At 40.8% G+C, this 25,218-nt stretch overlaps 1 gene segment (V, D, J or C); it reads right to left on the reverse strand.

Annotated features, from left to right (window-relative positions):
* Positions 1–1,979: 1,979 nt before the first annotated feature.
* Positions 1,980–19,889, reverse strand: LOC144698262 (Ig heavy chain C region, membrane-bound form-like). The segment is given in 7 exon segments: positions 1,980–2,109; positions 2,250–2,377; positions 7,938–8,267; positions 8,760–9,065; positions 12,683–12,994; positions 13,943–14,242; positions 19,797–19,889. Coding segments are annotated over 7 exon segments (1,404 nt in total).
* Positions 19,890–25,218: the final 5,329 nt, after the last annotated feature.

The following is a 25,218-nucleotide window of genomic DNA, read 5'->3' on the forward strand; positions in this document are numbered from 1 at the left end:
TTTTTCTCCACAGATGCGTTTAGAATGCATCATTTAAAATGCAGCATTTTCTGTTGTTGATTCAGATGTTCTGAACGGCAATGCGGTAGAGGGAGAGAGATTGGGAGAGAGAAAGGGGTTAAGCATTAACTCCACCCATTCATAAATATCATTCCGAGTCTTTAAGACGTGTAGGTAACTTTTCTCTGCCTAACCCTTCCGATATTCAACAACAAGGAACCTCGCACCTGAACTCTGGGGTTTTAGAGAAAAGCGGCTCAGTTTCAGAGGGAAACTGTTGGAAGATAGTAGGGTAAGAAGAGAAACTTCTGCTGATATTCCCGTGATCGGGAGCCTCTGAAGGATCCTCTTACGGAACGATAAAGCAGATAAAACGAAATCCCTGGGGTGATAAATGCAAAATACTGCGGATGCTGAAAATCTGAAACAAAAACAAAAAATTCTGGAAAAATTCAGCAGGTCTGATAGAATCTGTGGAGGCAGAAACAGAGTGGACTTTTCGAGTCGTTATGACCCTTCTACAGGCGGACTCGAAACTTCAACGCTATTTCTCTCTCCTCAGATGCTCTCAGGCCTGCTGAATTTTTCCAGAATTTTTTGTTTTTGTTTCAGATTTCCAGCATCCGCAGTAGCTTTCCAGCGTTTTCGTGTTTACCCCTGGGGTGATGTTCAGTGAGAACAAGGAGATGGTATCAGAGGGAATTGAGCAGGGGAAGAGGATCCCTGGGGTGATGTTCAGTTAGTTCAGGGAGATGATATCAGTGGGAATAAGCTGATCAGGGAGACAGTTCATTATCGAAGCAGAAGGGAGAATGACAGGGCTAATGGATTTAACAGAAAAGGTGGAAGTGGAGAGTCAGTGAGTGTTTACCGGAATAAGGACAGTGTATATGCTTAACAGAAAAGGGGTGGGGCAGGGCGAGGTGCGGGCTGTGTCTGTTTGTGTATTTAAGAGAAAATGCGAAGCTAGTGTCTCAGTATCCGATCGGCCCCAGGATCTGTGAACAAGCCCCATGTTCATGGTTACTTGCTGCATATCGTTGAATCCCGTCTTTGAGTATTTTCGCCGTTTTGACCCCCCGGTATGTCCAATAGACCTAAAGCTCTGTAATAATTTGCAGGATTTGTACTTAATAAAATATCAGTGCCAGACGCGCTCCAGCCCCTAGAAATGCCCCTTGGTTTGTGCTCCGTATTCTGCCTGTGTTATATATCTAGCCCGTGGCACCGCCACCTTCAAAGTGTTTAATCAGACAATGCAGAGGAATCTTTACCCTGTTTCTGACCCCGGCTGCACCAAGCATGGGAATGTTTGATGGGGCATTGTAAAGGAAGTTTTCCGCTCCAATTTCCTGTCGTCTATCAGCCTCCGATGAAGCCGAACCCTACAGTTTGGAATTGCCAGACATGTGACTGTGACCGCCCAGAGTGAAATCACCGAGGTGACCCTCCCTGTTCAATCATTCCGCCTCGGGCAATTGCCAGAAACAGGCAGAGGTAAAGGTCTCCTTACACGGATGGGACGATGGGTAGCCTAATGGGGCCTTGGGTGCAAACAGATCCCAGACAGGACTGGTAAAACTGTGAGAAATGTGTAATAGGGAAAATGGAACGGTGTCGATGGGTCTTGGAGAAAGGAATTCAGCAAAGTCATAGCTAGTACACTTTTCATTCCAGATTTATTAGTAATTTCAGAGAATATTTTACAGGAAAGTTTATTTTAAAGTTAACAGAAATGAATATAATGACTGGGGTCACGTTGGGAATAGAACACATGCGCTTTGAGTTGGTAAACTGTATGTACCACTGGAACATAGATCAGAAAGAGAAAACAGCGGCTTATCGGAAAGGGAAGGGGGAAATAGTGAATAAGGAATGAGAAAAGTTACTTAATTACAATTGAAATCCTAACTCTAAGGAACTTAGATGCTTCAATTACATTACAACCATTATCATCTCGCACATTTCATACAGGTAAACGGAAATACTGTTACAGGTTCGGTTACAGATTCAGGATCACTAAGTTAACATATTTTAAATTGGAATACAGAGATCTTAATGAACAGCTGAGGAAAGGCTACGGGGTCCAAATTCAACCGATCACTTGATCTGTAAAAGAGGGAGAAAATAATGAAGCAGATGTTTATGATCTGGTGCATTTATGTTATAGTTTTTAATTGTTCAAATATTTAGAAAATTTTCAAACCGCTTCAGTCAGATTGTAGTGTTAGTGGATTGTATCTTCTCACCTTCACCAGAGTGACGGCAGTACTGTAGAAAATGCTCAGGAAGAACAGGACGATGAATGTGGAAGCAGTTGTCCAGATGTTCCCGTTATCGTCCTCATTGTCTTCAATCCAGATGCGGTCTGTGGAATCTACAGGGATATAACCGAGAAATTTTAATTACATTCTTATTAATCGAGGGTGTCTTACTTTTTTTAAAATATATTAATTCTATTTTATCTTCCTGAAGCTTTTGATCGCTTCAGTAATTAAATATTCAATGCATATCTATCAATGAATAATTGACTCTCAACAATCTCTGTCTGTTACTAACTCAACAGCTGTTCTCACTTTACATTTCTCATCCTGCCTCTATTGGAAAACGAGTTTTTTTTCCCTTCGATACCAGTTCATTTGGATCAATTTAGTACGACCTATCACTGGATTATATTATGATGGAAAATTCAGGAGGTTTACCAATTGATAACAATTATTTTAATGATAGGTACTGATAGGTATTAATTCCAAGACTCTGAACTCTGTTAGATATATTTTGTGAATTTTGATCTTGTTTGTTTATTTGTGGTGGTGATGTTTGGGACATAATTAACTTAAATCAGTTTATTATTAAGAACATTGCTTCAGCGTGTCTCCTGGGTCTTTATGTGCTCCCAGCAATTTTTGGAAGATGTGTCCATTAAAAAGGTGCATTTCAAATTGACTTTCGTCTGTAGCCTGGCATTTGCCTTTGTGCTTTTTAAATATTTGCGTATATGTGCACGAGTATCTCTTGCTCTGCCTTTAACTGTTTTTGTGTGCCATGTTGTATGAGTGTTGATGTTTGTGTTCCTGTGGCATGAGCGTTGATATTCTTATTTAAGTGTGGCCCGCCTTTGTGTGTATGTTTGTTCATTCGTAAATGAGTGTGTATCAGTTTGTTTGTAAATTTGTTAATGAGTGTGTATCAATGTGTTTATATGCGTTGTTGTTTATGTTCACTTATTAATGTTTGTGATAAAGAGTTTGTTTACGACCATGCCTGTTAATATATCTGATATTGTGCCTTTTTATGTTCTATGTTTGATATGTTAATGATTGTGCCCCCATGAGCGTGTGAATATGTTGAGGCGTGCCTTTATGTGTTCATGGATGTTTCTAGCTATGTGTTAATGTATGTTTACGTGTCTGTGTTTACTAAAGCGTGTGTTTATATGTGTTTGTTTTATTGTGAGTGCGTGAATATATTCATAGTTGTTTCTTGTTCTATGTTTGTCAAAATGTTTCTGTTTGTTCATTTATTTGTTTGTGTGCCCGTGTGTCAATTTTAATGTGTTTGTAGAAATGCCTATGCATGTGCACTATTGTGTATGATAGTGTGTCGTTAAATCTATATTGTTGTGCTCGTTGAAGCATTGTAATGAACAAGTTCATGTATGTGCTTACAGGTCCTGTCTGAGTCTGCTTATGGGGTTGTGTATATCTGCAATTGTGTCTGTTGTGTGTATCTATGCATGTGTGTTTGTGTGTGCTTGCGCACACACGTTTGCATGTGTGTGACTGTGACTGCATGTGTGTGAGAGAGTATCTGCGTTTTCAGGTGCCTGCGTGTGTGTGCGCATGTCTCTCTCTGTGTGTCTTTGTTTGTCGAGAGTGGGTGTATATTTCTGAGTGTGAGCTTGCATCTGTGCATATGTGTGGTGTGTTACTGAGAGTTTGCATGTCTGCATATTTTCGATGTATATGTATGCTCTTGTGAGTGTGTGTGTGTATTTGTGTGTGTGGGTTGGTTTGTGTGTGTATGCCTGTGCATGTTTATCATTGTGAGGGTCTGTGTTTGCATGTGCATTTGTGTGTGTTTGTGTGTGTGTGGTTCTGTGTATATGCGTCTGTGTGATGGTTTGTGTGTATATGTATGCTTGTGCTTGTGTATGTATGTTTATGTGTGTGCGCATGTGTCTGTCTACGAGTGTATGCATGCTTGCACATGTTTGTGTACGTGTGCCTCTTTCCCCGTGCCTATGTATGAACCTGTGTGTGTGTGTGTTTCTGTGTGCCTGTGTATTTTTGTATGTGTGTGTGATCTTCTGCCTGTGTGTGTGTTTGTGTGTGTATATTTATCAGTGTGGGGAGGTGTGCGTTTACATGTGTCTTTGTGTGTTTTGATTGTGTGACTCATTTTGTATATGTGTGTATGCGTCCATGTGTTTGTGTGTATGTGTGTTTGTGTGTATACATGCGTGCGGGTTTGTGTATATGCCTGTGTGATTGTGTGTGCTTGTGTGTGCGTGTGTGTGTTTGTGTGTGTGTGTGTGTGTGTGCGTGCATGTGTGTGTGTTTGTGTGATCTTGTGTCTGGATGTGTGTGAGTGTGTGTTCCTCTTTATGTATGTATGTGTGCGTGTGTGCTTGTGTGTGTGCTTGTCTGTCTGTCTGCCTGCGTGTGTTCCCAAATAAGTGTACCTCTGTTTTGCCTGTATGTGAGCTCGTTTATGCATGTGTGCGTGTGTATGTGTTTGTAATTGCATGTGTGTGCACATGTCTGCGTCAATGTCTGTGTGTTTGTGTCTATCCGAATGTGTGTGTGTGTGTGAATGTGTGTGTGTGTGTATGTCGATTTGTGTGCTTTTTTACGTATGCTTGTGCATGTGTGTGTGTGCCTCTGTGTCTGTTTCTGTGCTTTTGTGTGTCTGTGTGTATGTCAGTCTGTGTTTATGTGCTCGGATATGCGTGCATGATCCAGTGGGGTGTGTGTGGTTGTGTGTGTGTGTGTGTGTGTGTGATGCCATTGTGTCTGGCTTTGTGCTTTCGTCTGTTTGTGTCAATGTCAGTCTGTGTGTATATGTTCGGGCAAGTGTGCATGATCCAGTTGGTGGGTTTATGCGTGTGTGTCTGTCTGCCTGCCTGTGTGCACGAATGCATGTATGTCTGTGTATGCCTGTATGTGTGCTCGTTAATCATGTGTGTGTGTGTCTGTGAGTGTGTGTGTGTGCGCATGTCTGTGTCAATGCCTGTGTGTGTGTCTATCCGAGTGTGTGTGTGTGTGTGAATGTGTGTGTGTGTGTGTCGATGTGTTTGCTTGCTTATGTATGTTTGTGTGTGTGTGTGTGCATGTGTGTGTGTATGTATGCATGCATGTGTGACTCTGTGTCTGTCTGTTTACGTTTGTCTGTCCGTGTCAATGTCAGTCTGTATTTACGTGTCCGGGTATGTGTGTATGATCCAATGGATGCGTGTGCGTGTGTGTGTGTCTGTCTGTCTGTCTGCCTGCATGTGTGCCCGAATGTGTGTATGTCTGTGTATAACTGTATGTGTGCTCGTATATGCATGTGTTTGTGTGTCTGTAAGTGCGTGTGTGTGTGTGCATGTCTGTGCCAATGCCTGTGTGTGTGTGTGTGTGTGTGTGTGTGTGTGTGTGCATGTGCTTGTTTACGTATGTGTGTGTGTGTGCATCTGTGCCTGTCTGAGTGTTTTTACCTCACTGTGTGTATGTCAGCCCGTGTTTATGTGTTCGGGTTTGTGTGCATGATCCAGTGGGGTTTGTGTGTGTGTGTGTGTGTGTGTGTGTGTATGGATGTGCGTGCTTGTTTATGTATGTGTGTGTGTGTGTGTGTGTGTGTGTGTGTGTGATTGTGTTTGTGTCTATCTGCATGTTTTTGTCTGCATGTGTGTATGTCTGTTTGTGTTGATTTGTTCGGGCATGTGAGCATGATCCAGTGTGTGTGTGTGTGTGTGTGTTTGTGTATGTGTGTGTGCATGTTTGTGTGTGTGTGTGTGTGTGCCTGCCTTTGTCTACGTGTGTGTATGCAATTTGGTTTCAGTGCATGTGTGTGTCTCTGTGTGTTTGTCTGTGAGAGAGGGTGAGAGAGATCTGGTGTCAGATTGGGTGTGTGTCTTTGTTGTGTGTGTGTGAGTCTGTGTGTGATATTTTGCCAGGGTGTGTGTGAGTCTGTCTTTGTCAGTGTGTGTGCGTGTGTATGTGTGTGTATGTAAGTGTGTGTGTTTGTGTGTGTGTGTGTGTGTATTTTACGTACTAGTGAGTGTACATTTTCCTGTCACTGCTTGTGTGTGCGTGTGTTTCTGTCTCTGTGTTGCTTTGTGTGTTTTTCTGTGAGAGAGAGAGAGAGATCTTGTGTCAGATTGCGTGTGTGCCTTTGTTGTGTATGTGTGTGTGTGTGTGTGTGTGTGTGTGTGATCTTGTGCCAGGGTTTGTGTGAGCCTGTCTTTGTCTGTATGTGTATATGTGTGTGTGTGAGAGAGAGTCTCTGTGTGTGTGTGATCTTGTGCCAAGGTGTGTGTGTGTGTCTGTCTTTGTCTGTGTGTGTTTGTGTGTGGAGGTGTGTGCTTGTTTATGTATGTTTGCGTGTGTGTAAATGTGTGTGTGTGCATTTGTGTGTGTGTGAGACTCTGTGTGTGTGTGTGTGTGTGTATGTGTTTGTGTGTGCTTTGTTATGTACTACTGTGTTTGCACTGTTCCTGTCAGTGTGTGTGTGTGAGTATGTATGTGTGTTTGTGTGTGTTTCTGTATGTGCGTGTGAGTTTGTGTGTGTGTGTGTGTGTGATCTCGTGCCAGGGCATGTATGAATGTGTCTTTTCCTGTGTGTGTGTGTTTGTGTGTGTATGTGTTTATGAACTTGTGTCAGTGTGTTGTATGTGTTTTTATTATTATTGTTCCACACATCGCTGAGCATCAATAACGTGCCCTGACCGTGAAGGTCTGATCGATTGAGAACACTATTCGCCATTCTGTGTATGAATGTATTTTCTGTGGGATTCAATGTGACATCAAGCGATAGAATGCAACAATTAAACAGAAGGACCCCAGACACATTAGAAACAGAACCAGGAACACAGGAAGGATGGAATCAGCAGTTCTGATTTGGATTATGAAAAATCACCGGCAACTTGTGATTTACAAGAACAAGAGATTGAAAATCATTTCAAAACATCATGTTGCACTATGTTTGCCATGATTGAAGATTGCAATCTGAGCGCAGGAAGCTAGAAGCCGCCTTGTATCTGAACCCATATCACAGACAGCTGTTCAATTCTAAACCCTCTGCTCTGGGACTGGGTTTTTAGCAAGTTAATGATCCGCCCTCCACTCCCTCTCGTTGGCTAAACAATTTCCTCTCCGGTTGTCTCTGTTGGGGAGGTGCAGGTACATTGCGTTAACTAATGCCCTCCCCCCTTTCTATGTTGGCTAAGTGGAGACACAATTCACCTTCCCGTGTGACCCTCACTTCAGTTCCCAGTGGGTGCGATGCGGCAACTTCCAGCTGGTAGAAGTTTGAATCGATGGACGAAAAATGAAGCAGGAACAACGGGATCTAAATGCTGCTGCTGTGTGGGCCTGTGGGAAATGGGACATTGTCAGAATTCACCTCAGCGAGGGGCAAGTTGGTGAAGTAACTTTGCAGAATTCTGTAATGGATGAGAATTATTCTGTCTCTAACCCAGAGTGTATCTGAGCTGGGGGCACTGATTGTACAAGACTCGGGTCTGAGATCTGTAAATTCCCGACATCAACTAAACAGGTCCAACATTAGCAAAACTGGAAAACACAATTAATTAAGTGGCTGTGTATTTAATTCATAATTGGAGGAAAATACTTTATTATTTCTACTAGCGTAAGAAATCTAAGCGATAGATTCTCATTGACATGAATTAACGGTGTCCATCAGTGCAAGGGAAATGTTCACAAAACTCGGTTTACCGCTGGATTTATCAACCGTTCTGTTGATGATCTTCAAAGGAATCGCTTCATGTCCCACCACACAGGAGTAAGAAGCGCCGCTGGCCCACTCCTCCGCTGCAATGGATAACAGGCTGTACATGAAGAAGGAGTTATTGCCGTTCTCCGCCATCACCTCGGTGTTCTTGTAGTTTCCAGGATTCACCGGCTTGTCATTGACGGTCCACTTGACGAAGATCTCTCGGGGGGAGAAACCTCTCACTAAGCAACTGAGGGAGATGAATCTCTGAGCGGAGACATCTTCAGCCGGGGGCAGGAGGACAGAGACGGATGGTTCCCGCGGATATTTAGCTGCAAAAAATTTACAATAAATGTCAAAAAAAAACTGGAGAATTGCAGGGACAATGACACCGGTGGTTAGATGTGAGAGAAATGTGTTTTGTTTTGACTTTTCAAGATCTCCATTTTCCACTTTAGGGTCTGACCGGCTTTCTAGCTCGGAGCAGCTGTGGATGCAATCATTTACGCTGAGAATATGCGGGATTGGACTGGAAAGTTTCATCAGTAACAGGCCATTCGGCGGAACGGTTATGTGCTGGTGTCTAAACTGCACACCAAGCTCCTCCCACCTTATATCATCAAACCCTGCAGTACAGTTTCTTGTTCATTCACCTACTTATGAATTTACTGCTGGAATGCTTCATGCACGGGCCTAGGGATTTTAGTTAGTGGAATTACCAATCAGACTAGCTCATTAATGCACTGTACACTAATTATTGGTTCTTAAACTTACACTGGGAATTTGCACACTGGCTCACTTATTGATTCATTCTCACCACTTACGTTCTTCCTTGTGGATGGAATTTCTTAAAGGAGTCGGCAGATCCTGATGGCTCACCACGCAGTAGAACTCAGCCCCACTCAGCCAGGCTTGTGTTGAGATGTTCAGGTTGCTGACCACGCTGTTAGGATCCTTTCCCGGCTGGACAGCAATCTCTGATTTCAAAGGCTTCTGCTCTTGTGTCCAGGACACGAGGACTCCATAAGGGGCGTTACTCACGATGCAGGTTAAGGTCACTGTCGCCTCCAGTAAGACCTGTTCTATTGGCGGTGGCTGTAGAGTAATTACGGGATCGGTGCAGTCGGAAACTGTGAAGCAGAAATGAATGTCAACCAAAACATCATCTTCAGAATCATAAACCCAGTTTTCAGCTTTCACTCTCAGGACGGGAATATTTATTTGACCTGCCGCTGCCTTGTTAACGCCTTCATTATTTGAAGGTCAGTGACTTGCAATAATTCCGGGAGACTCCATAACATTCCATGTGTATTTCCAGCCAGAACCACTGGGACTGGATAAACCAAATGCCTGTCCAACAATGCGAATAAATTCAGGTACATTTGTTTTATAGACAGATTATCACTCGCCCCGAAATCAAGGAATGAGAGAATGATAGAATGCTCACTGCACAGGAGGAGACCATTCAGCTCTCTAAGTCCCTCTGTAAGAATAATGTGGGCCTTAACCCCATTTATCCACCCCGTTCTGTCACGTGCGATAACATTTTCAAAAAAAAAATGTTAATCTCTTTTTTTGAAATGTCAATTGATTCCCAGCCTCAGAAATTCTTGGGGTAAATGAAAGTGATAATATTTCACAGTGTGAGGAAAATGTTGCCAAAATCGCCTTCCCCAGAATGTTTCTATGTCTAATTTGGAGGACTAAACTCTTTCTCCCCTTTTCCAATTTCATTAATTAACCGAAACACCGGAATTCGATCACTCATGAGACTTTTGTACTCAAAGGAATGCAGCCGAGACGATGCAAGCTGCTATCAGCGCTGATCAATCTGAAAACAGCAGCAGAAATAAAGTGCACATCTTTGTCAGAATTTAAGTCATGGGCAGTTACCAGTAAAGGCCTGCAGACACCGATCCTACTCACAATATGAACAATCATTTTCGGATAAAACTAAAACCAATGACTCCTCACTCACTGTCCAACTTTTGAACAAAATGTCACCGTGTTTTGTGAGTTGATGGAATCCTGGACACCGGGAGATTCGGATTCAGAAAGAACATGGGTTCAATCCCCACTCCAGATGTTTGAACACAAGTGTAGCTTCTGGTACCAGAAATGTAGTACTGATCGAGTACTGTATTGTGAGAGGTACCAACTTCAACATCAACTGTTAAGGCCCGGGACTGCCTGCTTTGTCAGTGTGACCTCACATTTCCCCAAATTCTCCCAAGTTTTGTGTCGTCCACAAACCTTTAAACTGTCCCCTGCAAACCAAGATCTACATCATTTATATATATAAATATTTATCCACTTAGCTATTGTCCCTTTAATTCCATGATCTATAACTTTCCTCACAGGTCTGTGGTGTGGGACTGTATCGAAAGCCTTTTGGAAGTCCATATAGACCACATCAACGGCCTTGCCCTCATTAACCATCTCTGTTACCTCTTGAACAAACTCCAGCAAGTTAGTTATACAGGATTTCCCTTTGATAAATCCATGATGACTCTTCCTAATCAATCTACATTATCCCATATGATATTAATTCCATCCGGAATAATTGTTTCCAGAAGTTTCCACACCACCGATGTTAAACTGACTCGTCTGTAATTGCAGGGCAGACTTTTATAAACTTTGTTGAACAAGAGCGTAATATTTGCAATTCTCCAGTCCTCCAGCACCTCCCCCAAATGCAGGGAACGCTGAAAAATTATTGTCAGTGTCTCTGCAATTTCCACCCTCACTTCCCTCAGTTCTATTGGACGCATCTCACCCGGTCCCGGTGCCTTATCAACTTTAAGTGCCAACAGCTGATGCAATTCCTCCTCCTTATCAATTTTAAACCCTTCTAGTGACTGAGTTTCCTCCTCTGTCACCATGGCCTGGGCAACGTCTACCTCGTAGGTAAAGACAGCTGCAAAGTATTCATTTAACACCTCATCCATGCCTCTTGCCTCTATGTGTAAATCTCCTTTTTGATCCCTAATCGGCCTATTCCTCCTCTTACAACCCTTTTACCATTCATATGCTTATGGAATACTTTGGGATTTCCTTTTATGTTAGCTGTCAGTCTTTTTTCATTATCCCTCTTTGCTTCTCGTATTTTCTTTTACACATCCCTTCTGAACCTTCTGTATTCAGCTTGGTTCTCAAATGTATTTGCTACCCGGCATCTGCTGTAAGCACATTCTTTCTTCCTTAACTTAATTTCTATCCCCATTGCCATCCAGTGAGCTCTGGATTGGCTTCTCCAGACCTTCCCTTTTGAGGGAACATACTTTGACTGTGCCGAAACCATCTCACCTTTGAAGTTAGCCGATTGTTCAGCTACTGTTTTTCCCACCAACCTTTGGTTCCAGTCTATCAGGCCCAGCCCCATTCTTGCCCCATTGAAGTCCGCTGTCTGAAAGTTGACTATTCTTACCCTGGATTGATCAATGTGATTTTCCACCGTCATCCTAAACCTTATGATACAATGATCACTGTCCCCTAAATGCTCCCCTCCTGTCAATTTATTTACTTGGCCCACCTCATTCCCAAGATGTCAGGCAGTGCCTCCTTTCTTCTTGCACTGGACACACACAGCTGTAGGAAATTCTCCAGAGTATAATCTAGGAATGCTGCTCCCTCACTGCCCCTTACGGTACCACTATCCCAGTATATATTCGGGTAATGAACCCCTCCCCCCTCCATTATAACTACTCGATGATGTTTAAACCTCTCTGTTATTTCCATGCTCCTCTCTATCTTCCCACTGGCTATTCCGGTGTACACATTACACCCAGCAATGTAATTGCACCCTTCTTATTCCTTTGCACCAGCCAAATTGGCTCTGTCCTTGAATCGCCTGACACATTTTTTTCTCCAGTATTGCAATATCCTCCTTAACCAAAAACGCCACGACCACCCCACCCCGTTTCTATGCCCTCTGCTGTCTTTTCTGAACATCTTGTAACCAGGAATATTTAACACCCAATTTTGCCCTTCCTTAAGCTTATCGTTATCGCCCTAACATCATAATCCCACAAGACAATCTATGACAGTAACTCCCAAATTTTATTAACTATACTCCGTGCATTCACACACATGCAATGTAACGCTGATTTAGGCTTCATTGCATGCTCCCTTCTCCTGACTCCATCTATTAACTGACCATACCCTCTTTTAGTGTTAGCTGCCTCTCCGAGAATTCCATGCACCCTGGTATTACTCTCTGACATTCACTCCTTGTTCCTACGCCCCTCCTGAGTTACTTTGAACCATCCCCAGCAGCAAAACCAATAATGTTATTTAGTTCTAAAGTCCAAATATTGCTGGAAATCTGGAAAAAAAAATGTAAATGACTAGCTAAAGTGTGTCTGTTTGCTGGACAACATGTGTCCCTCAACATACAGAATGAAATCAATTAATAAATAAATAAATCCAGTCAGCATCATGTCCCAGTTTATAGGAAACTGTTGTACAGCAAATCTCTGCTGAATATTCTACTTTACGACAATGAGCACATTTTCACGGTCATTCATTGACTGTTAAGTGTTTTAGGACAATCTGATGCTGATAAAGACGCTGTGTAAATGATAGGATTACTTCAGTGTGTTTTTGTTTCCTTTGGAAGGAAACGCAAGCGGGCAAATTGGCAAATGGGAGACATTCTCTGAATTTTAATCATTCCAAAATAATTCTTGGCTTGGACAGAGATTGGCACCAAGAATGGCCTTGAAATTTCTTGGGTTGTGTCTCTTACCATCAGGTTTGGTGATGTTTCGGCTTTGAGTGACCCCTTTATGAGTGACCAGGCAGGTATAGAGCGTGTGACTGAACCAGTCCCCAGCGGGGACTGTCAGCTGACTGGTCGCTGAGAAGTTCCCGTTCACTTCAAAGCCGGGAGAGGTGACGAAGCCCGAGTCCATGGCCTGTCCATTCTTCATCCACTTCACGTTGATTGAATTTGGACGGAAGTCAACGATTGAACAGACGATGGTTGCAAATCTGCTGCTTGTGATTTCGTCACTGGGACTCACGGTGAGGAGAACAGTTGGATGATGCACCACAATATCTGCAAGAAAATTCATATTATTTGGAAATAATTTTGCTTCAAACCAAACAATTAAAAACTGTAAAACTATTTACATAAAATCCACAGGACAGAACCAGGCCAGCCGGCCCCATAGTTCAATGCTGGACTGTAGGATCCACAAGAACTTCCTCTCGCTCTACTTCATCTTGCAGTATAAAAACCACCTTCTTTACAATCTCCCTCATGTATCTATTAAGATTCCCCTGAACAGGGTCTCAGTAACGTCTCACCTACAAGAAGTCCCACATTCTGCTCATCCTTGGTGTAAAGAAGATTCAGATTTGCCAATTGTTTTTTTTTAACATTCTGTTGTAAACATGAGCTCTAATTCTTGTGTAGTCTATCAAATTATTTCAGAAGTCTGAGGACCTTTATTCGGTCACACCACAGATTTTTATTTTGTAGAGAAATGACCACCAGCCTATTCACTGTTACTTGACAGAAGTAATCTATCAGCTCTGGTATTGTCCTTGTAAGTAGTTTAGCTCCTATTGTGACGCCTCTGTAGCATTCTCCTTACGTGAAAACCAGAACTACATACAGTGTACTCGGCGTGATATGGAGGGGATAACTGTACACAGTACACCTATTGTGATGTGGAGACCTTAATTCTACACAGTACACTAAGTTGTGACGTGGAGAACAAAACTGTCCACAGTGCAATAACTGTGATGTGGAGACCAGAGCTGTCCATATCACACTAAGTGTGATGTGGAGGCCAGAACTCTGCGCAATCCACTAAGTGTGATGTGGAGAATACAGGTATCCACAATACACTAAGTGTGATATGGGCACCTGAACTATACACAATACTCTCACTCAATTCTAACCCATGTGATGCAGAATTTGAACATAACTCATTTGCTGACCACGTTTACCCTTCACCCAGCCCCGGCCCTGCCGCCCTGTGCATCCCACAACACGAACCTGGCATTTCCTTCACCCAGACCAAGTCGCTCCGTCGAACCTCGCAGTAGATTGTGCTGCTTCCCACCTCTGATTCGGTGATGGTTAACTGGCTGCTCAGGGTGTGGGTCCCCTTCTTGTTCAGCACTGATGGGTAAGTCTTCAATCCAGCTGTGATCGTCTCTTGATCTTTCTTCCAGGAAACGCTGGTGATTTCGGGGGAGTAGTCCGCAGCCAAACAGCCGTAGGTCACGGAGCCGGCAGTGTTTGCTTGTTCACAGGAGGAGAGCAGAGCGTAGAGGGTGGGGGGAGACGGTGTCGCTGGGAATGAAGAGTCAATTGAACAAGTTAAGAATTTTATTTGTGCTTATGAAATAAGCAAATTGTTCGAAGTTTAATATTGGTATCATTTATTTCCAAAATACTCTGGTCATAAACTGCATTTAGGAGTTGATATGCCCGACGGGACACGCCCCCATGATGGCCAGTCTTGTAAAAAAAATGAGGCACAAGTCGGAAAAGGGAAATACTGCCCATGAGACCACATAATTGCGAGTTAAATAAGGGATATTGTAACCTGGGCTTCCTCCAGCTCTTGCTCCTCTTTTGAGGAAAACATCAATCATTCCTCAAACACTTTCACTTTAGACCCTTGCACATTATTTCCACTGAGCTCTCGCTTAAAGTATTTTACTATCAACCTCTTATCACCAGCAAATGACTATTTTAATGCAGCAACATTTAGCTATCTCTGGGCCAGGATGGCGGATTATCTTCCATGAAGGACATCAGTGGGCCAGAAGGGTTTTTACACGAACCTATTCTAGTTTCTTGATCAACATGTTGCTGTTTTCAGGGGATAAACTTGGATGATGCTTGGCAGCATTTTCTCTAAAGATCATGTAACTCCGACCGGTGGATTGACTAGCTTCATTACTTACAGACAAACTTTTAGCACTTTTATAAAGCATGACCCAGAGTTGTTCAATGAGACTATTTGATAGCATGGACGGTTGGCTTTCGGCCAATCACAATTCCGAATTAACTCTCCAAAATTGCCAATCTTCAATGATGTTTACAAATAATCCATTTTAATCATAGATAGATCGGTTGATAGATAGAGAGTTAAAGAGATAGATAGATAGAGAGTTAAAGAGATAGAAAGTTAAAGAGATAGAAAGTTAAAGAGCTAGAAAGTTAAATAGATAGAAAGTTAAAGAGATAGAAAGTCAAAGAGATAGATAGATAGATAGATAGATAGATAGATAGATAGATAGATAGATAGATAGATAGATAGATAGATAGATAGATAGATAGATAGATAGATAGATAGATAGATAGATAGATAGATAGATAGATAGATAGATAGATAGATAGATAGATAGATAGATAGATAGATAGATAGATAGATAGATAGATAGATAGATAGATAGATAGATAGATAGATAGATAGATAGATAGATAGATAGATAGATAGATAGATACATAGATAGATACATAGATAGACGGATAGATAGAGAGATAAAGAGATATTGATCGAGAGATAGAGACAGAGAGAGACAGACATACAGACAGATAGATAGATAGACCGATCAATCGATGGATGGAAAAATGGATGCATGAATAGATACATGGGCAGAAAAAGGTGATACATCTACACTGCACAATCAAATGTTCACAGTTCACGGACTGCACTGATTAGATACACGAGAGAAGAACATTGAATTTCCACATCAAACCCACAGCCCTAGTAAAGCCCTTAGAACAAGAGTAAAACTGCCTCTATGATAGTTCATCAAATACCGTTAGGACACTTGGGATCGGGTTCTGCATTGAATTAAGTTAAATTCATATTTTTCTAGCTTTCATTCCCACCGTAGTTTGTATGAGACACTGAGTAAGGCACTATACTGTCCACTTAAGTTGCACAATTTCTTTCCAGATTCGATTATATCGCAGAAGGTAACGTTACAGTCAGTTCATTTAACTGTCCTGAAATTGTGCTTTAGATCAGGTCAATCTGATTCAATTATTATCTGATATTGAAAATGTTTAACCATCATCCCTTCATCACAAACTTGGCTTTTTTTTCGAATGAAATGTACTTAAATTAACGATCTGCTACTTCATTGGAGGAATTGAATCATTTACTTTTGCATATCTAGTTCGGAGCACTCAATATGCTTGATACTGATTAAAGTTCCTTGAACATTGACAGTGCCAACATTCTCATGTCAGATACAGAACAGTTGAATTATACTAAAACTCTATTTGCACAGTCCTGTGAAGCGTTGTATTTCCGGAATAGTAATGGTGGGATGCATTCTAAAACACCCTCTATTCTGTACTGTTCGTTAAAACTTGCATTTAGACTGGACCACCAACAAACCCCGGCTCTGATACAACAAACACTGAACAGATAAAATATCTTTCTACACTTTGCATTCCTTCTGAATTCCACAAACTGGGATACTGATCTTAATTCTGAGACAGCTTCTCAAACTTAAGGACAGATTTGTACCTTTCTCCGAGATACAAACTTCTTAAATAAATGGATCGAAATTAATTCCCTGAAATACAGGAGAATGAACCAGAAAGTTCACAACCAGCCAGGAGGCGCCTGATTCTCACACAGTGACAACACAGTTAGAAACAGAACAGATGTAAACAATGCAAAAATCATTCTCTTAAAGATAGACTTCTCCAGTATCCATTAATCCGTTTGAATAGATTAAAACTTTTGTAAATTTATGACCACGTCACTTCTCTGAAATTGAGCTGATTCTAAATTGAAAAGCTCCAGCAATTTCTCCCTGTCTGTGTACAGTTTTCACAACAGCCTTAGAGTTAGTTTGGCTGAGAACAGGTACATCAAAATAATTTACATTGAGTGTAATTTATGCCTATAACAGGGACATTGTAACAGAGCAAGAATTTAACAAATCGGGAGATATTTAAACTGAACTCCGATTATTCACTGACATAATTTCAGAATTATGTGTAACCATTGAAACTGCTGAGGCAAAACAGGAAGGTAATTCATTAAATTGTACAGCAACATCCAATGGAGCTGAAGGCAGTTGAGTAAGAAACATGTTTTTTTTCCAAGTTAATTGAAAATAATTTTTAAAATTCTCCAACCATGAGTTTCTACTTTAATCCTGGACTCAGCACAGCACATTTGAGAGATTTTTTGTAATGAATTTGCACTGATCTTAGATTCTATTTTCGCGTTGTTGATATTTTACCCTATTATGTCAAATTAGTTGATAATTTTATTCTTCTTCTGATTTGTCTCTTGTTGATAATAGGCTTAATTAAATTAAGGTGACATTTCTTAAATTAAACAAATAATTCCATACACATTCGGACAAATATATTATTTTACTTTTAATAAATAAAGATTATCTAAAATTTATAAGAATGTGCTCCTATACCTACACCCGTGTAAGCTTTTCATGTTTGTGACTATGTTGGCACGACATAAAAGCTTTTCTGTTCTAAACGTGTATTTCACATGATAGATTTATAAGTGGGTAGCTTAACATTGTTCAAACACTATCCGGGTACTCAAATCGGTAATAAAAAATGGATTGCAATATCCTCTAGTCACTAAAGCAGGACTCCGGAGTTTAAATATCATCCCACATTTCAACAGCAGTTTTATTTTTAATAATTAATGTAGCCCTGGCAGTTTGTCGCCATTTTCGGAGCCTCCCCTAGATAATAATACAGCCAAGCTTCGATATACCACTCCGGTAATCCACACAATGCACGTAAATGTGTTTTAAATATATAATGAAAATAAAATGCTGCGGATGCTGGGAATCTGATATAAAAACGGAAAATGCTGGAAAAACTCAGCACGTCTGGCAGCATCAGTTGAGAGAAAAACAGAGTTAACGTTTCGAATCGGTATGACTCTTCTTCAGATCTCTGCTTCTCCATGGACAGATGCTGCCAGTCCTGCTGAGTACTTTTTCAGCATTTTCTTGTTAAATATATAATGCTGCTTATTGAAATTAAGATCCACAACCATCAATGCAGAACTGAGAGATAACAATTCCTCTGCATCACCCGAGTCACTGAAATTCAACGAGCAAAAAGAACAACGATTTTAATAAGAATTAAAGGTAGCTTCCATTTAATTCAACCCGTATATCTCACAGCTTTGCAAGATTGGTTGTTGTTCTTCAATTCAGAAGTTACATTTATAATTAAGCCAACCTGCTTCAATTGCAATGTTTGTCCATCTCCAGCCTGGAGAACTTTCTCTGATTTTGAATAGAATCATTGAGCAATTCATTAACTGCAAACTGTTTAAAATTGGCTTAGTGATAATGGTCTAAAATTGAAGGAACAACGCTGTTTGGCTGCACAGCAGAGGTTCAGCAACCCGGCAAATATATTAAATTAGCTAGCTGCAATTTACAAAATGCATTTAATATTGATAATTAATTTGCACCTTTCAACTTGCGTAAAACAGGGAGGAACCAATTAATTTAAAATCCCTGTTTGAACTAAACACTGCAGTGCGATCAGTGTGTATTACATTAAAAAAAAACAATGGAAATTGCTGGAACCTTTGCATTTGTCCGGCTGCTATTAATTGTGCTGGGATTTGCAGCAGGGTTGTGGATAGCACAGATTATCTGCTAAATGTTCATCGATACTATTTTTTATTGTTGTAATCTTGGGAAATATTGCCGCATTATAGCCGTTTGAGTTATATTCATTTAACTCCCCATCACAGTTAAAATTCGCTGCTTTAACATTGCATTATTACCTCAAGTATTAAATAGGAGTATCGGAAACAAAATATTAATTGTTGAATCTGCAATTAGCACTGAAATAAAAATGCATCAATACATCTATCAATATTTATTAAAAAGCCTGCCTGCTTTGTAACTATAACCCTCCTTCATAATGGTTTAAGCAGATGTGATCGACATTACACGTTGTAGAATCACCTAACAGGTCCACGAGCTTTAACTGTTCAAAGTAACCCAGGCATATACTCTCCTCAGCACTTAACACCAAATCACAACACAGAGGGGCTGAATCCAACAACTGATTAATTACCTAAGTCCTTTCAGCAGAATCAGATGCAACATTTCAAGTCAACCTGAATACATCGTACGAAATCGCCTTTCATTGAACAAGTCATTTATTAAAATAAACAGAAATATGAAACAATGGCAGAATAATTGTATTTCGATGGATCATGTTTAATGCATTCTGTTGATTTTCACGATTTATTTAACAATATCGGGCGATATTACTGCATTTTAGTGTTTCAAGTTGTTTTCATTTAAACCTGACCCAGTGTTAACTGTGTTGTTCTTAGTTATGGTAGCATTTCACTTATTTAAGATGAACATTCGTCAACATGATATTGATATTTTTCAGCGCAGTTAACACAAATAAAAATGACAAACATTTATTTTAAAACCCATAGTTTAAAATGACTTTTTGACCTCGATAGCACTCGGTTTCCTGTCTACAATCTTATTTCCAACACTTTTAAACACAATGTTTTCAGTCGATTAGAAAACTTGCAGCAATCAGATGTCACCGAGATTAAACATCGTAGAAACACCAAACTATATAACAAAACTCATGCATTTAAAGTAAGATAGGCACAAATCCTCATCAGCAGATAAAAGGCAAATCACTCAAACAAGTCCTTAAAACTCCCATAGCTTTTTTTTTGCCGAGAAGCAGAAGAATTGTTCAATCCCTTTGCAGCGTAATTAAATGAAACATTGTAAACACAGAATGCAAAGTTTCGTTTAAAACATTAATGACTAAAATAAACAGAAATGTGAAACAACGAAGCAAATTCAACAGCACAGAAAGAAGGCATGTTTCTTACCTGCAGTCACCGTCACCATGGTTCCTTGGCCCCAGTAGTCAGGATAGTCACAGTGTTACATTTGCTGGTCTGGGTCACACAATAACCAGTTCTGCACACAAGGGGAGAAATTCAGTATTAATTTAAATGTTACGAACCGAGAAGCAAAGTAAAATCATGGTCGGCTTTATCAAAAAAGTAAAATTGTGAAATATTTTTTAAAACTTTATAAATTACACTGTTTTATTTGTATTTCACAGAGTAACTGATGATCATGCATTGAAATCAGCAACCAATGATTTAATAACTAACACTTTAGCACCTCTTGAAACGTGTCAATTGTGGAGTTCCAGGCACAGATAGGGCTTTGTTTAATATAGTTGTATTGTAAGAAAAAATGCATTGACCAAATGCAATCAATTAGCCTCGATGAGGTTTTTTGCATTAACAGTAACGGCTGTGCCCCCCAGTATCACTGTGAGACGCACCATGTCAGAAACAGTGGTGGACTGTAAAATGCGAAATACAGAGATTCAAATCCACAGCGGTCTCAGAAACCTGATTCGGAATCCTCGAGGAATATGTCAGTCAGATATTTCAGTTAGTACTCGTCATTATGTTTATAAAGCTGATCAAAATACACCTCAAACATATGTTCCCCTCTTTAGAATGACAATCAAAACTAATAAAATCAACGCTTTTACACATTTCTTTCAATGCAGTGTTACTTCTAACCATTATTTTTAGGTAATTTTTGTTCTCTTTGACATTCCTGCTGTGATACTGATCACAGATTTGAGCATGCTCCCTCTCTGGGGTTTTTGTATGAGGAGCTCGCTATACACAGCACCGTGACCCACTGTAGTACCACAGTGACACAAACCCGCACAAATACTTCTCTCACTCAATTGATTGCAGCAAAAGTTAAAAAAAAATAATAATAATTCAGTCAACAAAAGGTTTGCAGATTTTAATTGTAACCCACCCATGAGTTTTACTCAGGGTAGAGCTTTGGGCTAATATGATCCCCATTCATATGTGGCACCTGGTCGTCAATTGCGGACATTCTAACCATTAGCCATGCTGAATATCTGTACAGGCTTACTTGAATTTTTTTAATTGTGTTTTTTTAATTGGTTTCGTTGATAGCTTTAGGAAATACAGCTTTCCAGTCGAGGTTGAAACATATCGCTTGATATATTTTAAACTAACACTGACCTGTGATTCACTGCAATTACTGTCCATCGGTTTCTGTACGAGCTCTGGACTTGTTCAGGTCGCTGTGAGTGTCTTGCACAGTAATAGATGGCGGTGTCTTCTGGTCTCAGATTCTTAATCTCAATATACGTTGTGGGTGAGGTTCTTGAAGGGATGATTCGACCTTCGACTCCAGGCGCGTAATACTTGGTATTGGACGGAGTATTGTAAGCAAGGAGCCACTCCAGCCCTTTCCCAGGAACTTGTTTAACCCAGCTCATATAGTAGCTGTCCAGATTGTATCCGCTCACCGAACATGATATTTTGTGGGATTCGCCGGGCTTTTTTGTCACAGGAGCCGACTGGGTCAGAACAATATCAGATCGGACATCTGTAAATGTTGAAAGAAATGTAATTTCATTAGATAACAATCCAGTAAATGAATATAAATTTACATCAGACAATAAGCAGAGTTCTGTTGTATAACCATACAGTCAGGGATACTTACAGGGGAAACAAGCCATTAAGAAGCTAAGCCACAGCGCAGACAGCATCCTTCAGCCTCTGGGTATAACTGACTTGGGAACGTGTCTCTCCGTCGCAGTAGTGGCTACGGATGGTTGGACCTGGAGCTGAACCGCCCCGTTATTTATATTGCTGGATCCAAATGTGAGAGAGAGGGCTGGAGAATGGGAGTCAACTCTCCTCCCCCAGTAACAGCCTGACTCCTCCTCTTTTTTCCTGTCTGAGTCCAGGTGTGTAAACCATTATTAACCATTGGTAATCCGTGTACCCCAAACAAACCTGGTTTTATTGGCGATTTATTGCTTGGGATTAGATACCATATTTACAAAGCACATTTAGTTTAAACTTGAATTTCTGTTGTATTTACAATCCAGATAAACGCCACACATGTGGACAATGTCCAATTAATTCCAGATGGACCTAAACGCTCTCGTGAATTTTTTTTTTGAAGATCTGGCGCGATCTCCCCGTGTCCAGAGCCAATATTTATCCCTCAGTCAGCATCCCAAAACAGATTATCTGGTGATTCATCGCAGTAGAGTTTGTTGGATCTTGCTGTGTGCAAATTAATGGTCGCGTTTCCCTGCACTACAATGGTGATTATATATTTATCTTAAAAAATCTTCATCGCCTGTAAAGCGATTTGACATACGCTGAGGTTCTCAAAAGCATTGCGTAAATGCAAGACTTTCTTATTCCCTTTGGTTACTGTTTGTTAGATAGAAGATAAAGGATACAAATGTTGCTGATATTTGTCGAGGGAAAGCGATGATGTTTCTCCCAGGGCATCGAAAGTTTCGGAATGGTATCACTTCATTTCAGATATAATCCATCGTGAAATGTGCGGCTTTGCTTTAAAGCAAACCGCCCTGAATCAGCATCCAGACTGGGATTGTAATTCAGAAGACTGACTTTCATTGGGTCAAGTAGAAAATTATTAATGGAATCAAATATTTCAGGTATTGAGATGTTTATATCTGTCTGATACCAGCTCAGCTTACATTGTCTTTTGATTAATTGCAAAGCCGCTCTAAATTATCAGCTAATTTGGCCTTCATTAATTAATGTCTCAAACACTTTACCTTCTTCTATTCGTGTTTATTCTGTTCTGCACATGCCGTATATCAAACACAATTTCCTAACCTCACATCATAAGGAATACAATTTAGATTAACATTGCCTAATGATTCATTAGCTGATGAATGTATTCCCAGTTTGTTCAGCAATACATTCAACCCATATCTCTCCTGCACAGACAGGGACAGAAACCCAGCATTCCACCATCAGGGAGGGGTGATAATTCACATTATAATTTACAGAAAACATCTGTGGCTGCTGTGCTGAAAATTCAACAAGCTGTTTCCAGCCCGCTGATCACAAATAGGAAGCCAACTAGAACCCAGGTGTTATTAGTAATGAATTGTATTTATACATAGATCTGCCCAGCAACAATATGCTCAAATAGTTCAGACTCTTCTCCATTGGTTATATGAACGTCCATTTCGAATTGCTTAATATCTTCACATTGATTCCCAAATATGTGCCTTCTCTGAAGAGCAGGGTTATGAGCCCTAGAGATGATTCCCGCATCCCGGGGCCATTGGCACATCATTGTGCACAAACCGAAGAAATAATTCAAAGAATCAGGGGCCTATCTGACTCTTTAGGAAGCGCAAAACCTGAACATGATTTGTGGAGGCTGGGGAATATTTGAAACACCAGAATATATAAACCCTGTGGATAATCTCGAGAACCTGGGCCGGGCAGACTTACCAGAAGCACAAATGCTGTTAATTATCCCCAGAATTTGCGTATATCTGAGACAAGCCCCCCTAGGAGCTGAAACCCTGGGGATTGCTTCCAGATGCTGGGTCTATCTGACACGGAATGTTCTGGAATTACAAATCCTATTAATGATTCCTTGGTACTAGGCCTATGTGGCGCAGACACACCTTGGAACGCAAGCCCTGGCATTTTCTCCACATGCTGGGCCTATCTGACACAGACACTCAGGCGAGCACAAACCCTATGAGTAATTCCCTGTTTTGGGGCCTATATGAAACAGGCACATTAGGGAGCACCTCCTGGACTGATTTCCTGCAGTAGAGAATGCATATCCGAGCTTAAAGGGTGAAGCCACTAAACTTGAAGGTGGGAGAATCATTGTCCCACAATAGGCATTTTTTGAAAAATGTTGGGGGAAAAACAGTGCAAGTAATATTAATATGAAAGGATGACAGCGGAGAAAGAAATAGAGTGAAATTCACAGTATTTTGTTGTTGCCTCCCAGATTTATGCACATATGTTTCAGGACTTTATGTTTGAACCCCTCCTATCAGGGTTCTGTCACTTTCATAGCGCTAAAAGTGTCTTTATCAAAGTCAAAAATGAGATGTTTTGTGATTGTGACGTGGGAAACAATCCATTCTCATGATTCTCCAATTGTCTGTAGGGTTTGACATAGTTAAGCATATCTGCCACCCACACCTACTCCCATACCCCCCATACATACTTTCAGGTGACCAGATGCGTTGTACTGCACTCAAATGACCAGAAAATAATTTTATGAAGACATTGATCCCTCTGACGCACCTCTGGATTACCCCAGGTATTACTCTTTGATATCCTCATATTTCTCACCGACGTACCCGTCCGTGACGTCACCCATATACACAGCATCAGACCCCGTACGCATTACACCCAGCTCTAATTCACCATCAGCTTTCCCGATCCCTCCAGTGTTTCTCAGCTGCCAATCCGCTAATCGACCATCAAGTACGAAGTGAGCGGAAATTTCCTCAAACAAAACATTTGGAAAGCGAGGCCTTTTTCTTTAGCCCCAGGACAAAATTAGCCACCGATTACATCTTTTTCCATGATCAATGTCCGAAGATGAACCAGATCAGTCGCAGGTTTGGCGCCTGATCTGACCCTGAGCTGAAATTTTCACTCAAGCTTCCCTTAAATAGCAATAAAAACTCTTCTATCTCTATTACATCTCCCGTCTCAGGTCTAGCCTCGGCACAACTGTTGCTGAACGCTTAGCATTTTCTCCTCTAAATTTTACAATTCCAATTGCTTCCTGAGAAGCCTCCCATCTTCCACTTTCTATAAATAAGAGCTCATCCTAATTTCGCCTGCCGGTACCCTAACTCGCACCATGCCCTAAACACCCATCAACCTATTCTCCTTGACGCAATGTGGGTCTCGACTAAGTAATGCATCAGTAATGAAATTATCACTTTAAAAAAATCCCTCCATTTCCTCTTCCCTCACTGACACTCTAACCTCCTTCAGCCTTACAATTACCCTTGAGTTGGTAATGGAATGGTCAATGGGAAATTGCTTTCTAAACAAGAACATAGAATATATGGATTATTAATGCATATTAGTGTTACTAAAGGACCTACATTTTACTTTCAATCAAATGAAATAAAATGTTGAAACCTAGCTCACAAAGATAATCATTTATCTTTGTGAAATTCAAATAGAAATATTAAGAATGATTTGTTTGCCCAAACACACACACACACACACACACACACACACAGGCCTGCACATACACAGAAATACACACGCACACTCACATACAGAGAAACACACACACACACACATGTACACACATTCACATACAGACAAACAGATACACACACATATACATGCACACTCTCACACACACAAACAGAAACACACACAAACACATATCCTCCCTCCATCTCTC

The sequence above is a fragment of the Cetorhinus maximus genome, chromosome 23 (assembly GCF_964194155.1).
Source record: "Cetorhinus maximus chromosome 23, sCetMax3.hap1.1, whole genome shotgun sequence".
In the NCBI taxonomy this organism is placed as follows: Eukaryota; Metazoa; Chordata; class Chondrichthyes; order Lamniformes; family Cetorhinidae; genus Cetorhinus; species Cetorhinus maximus.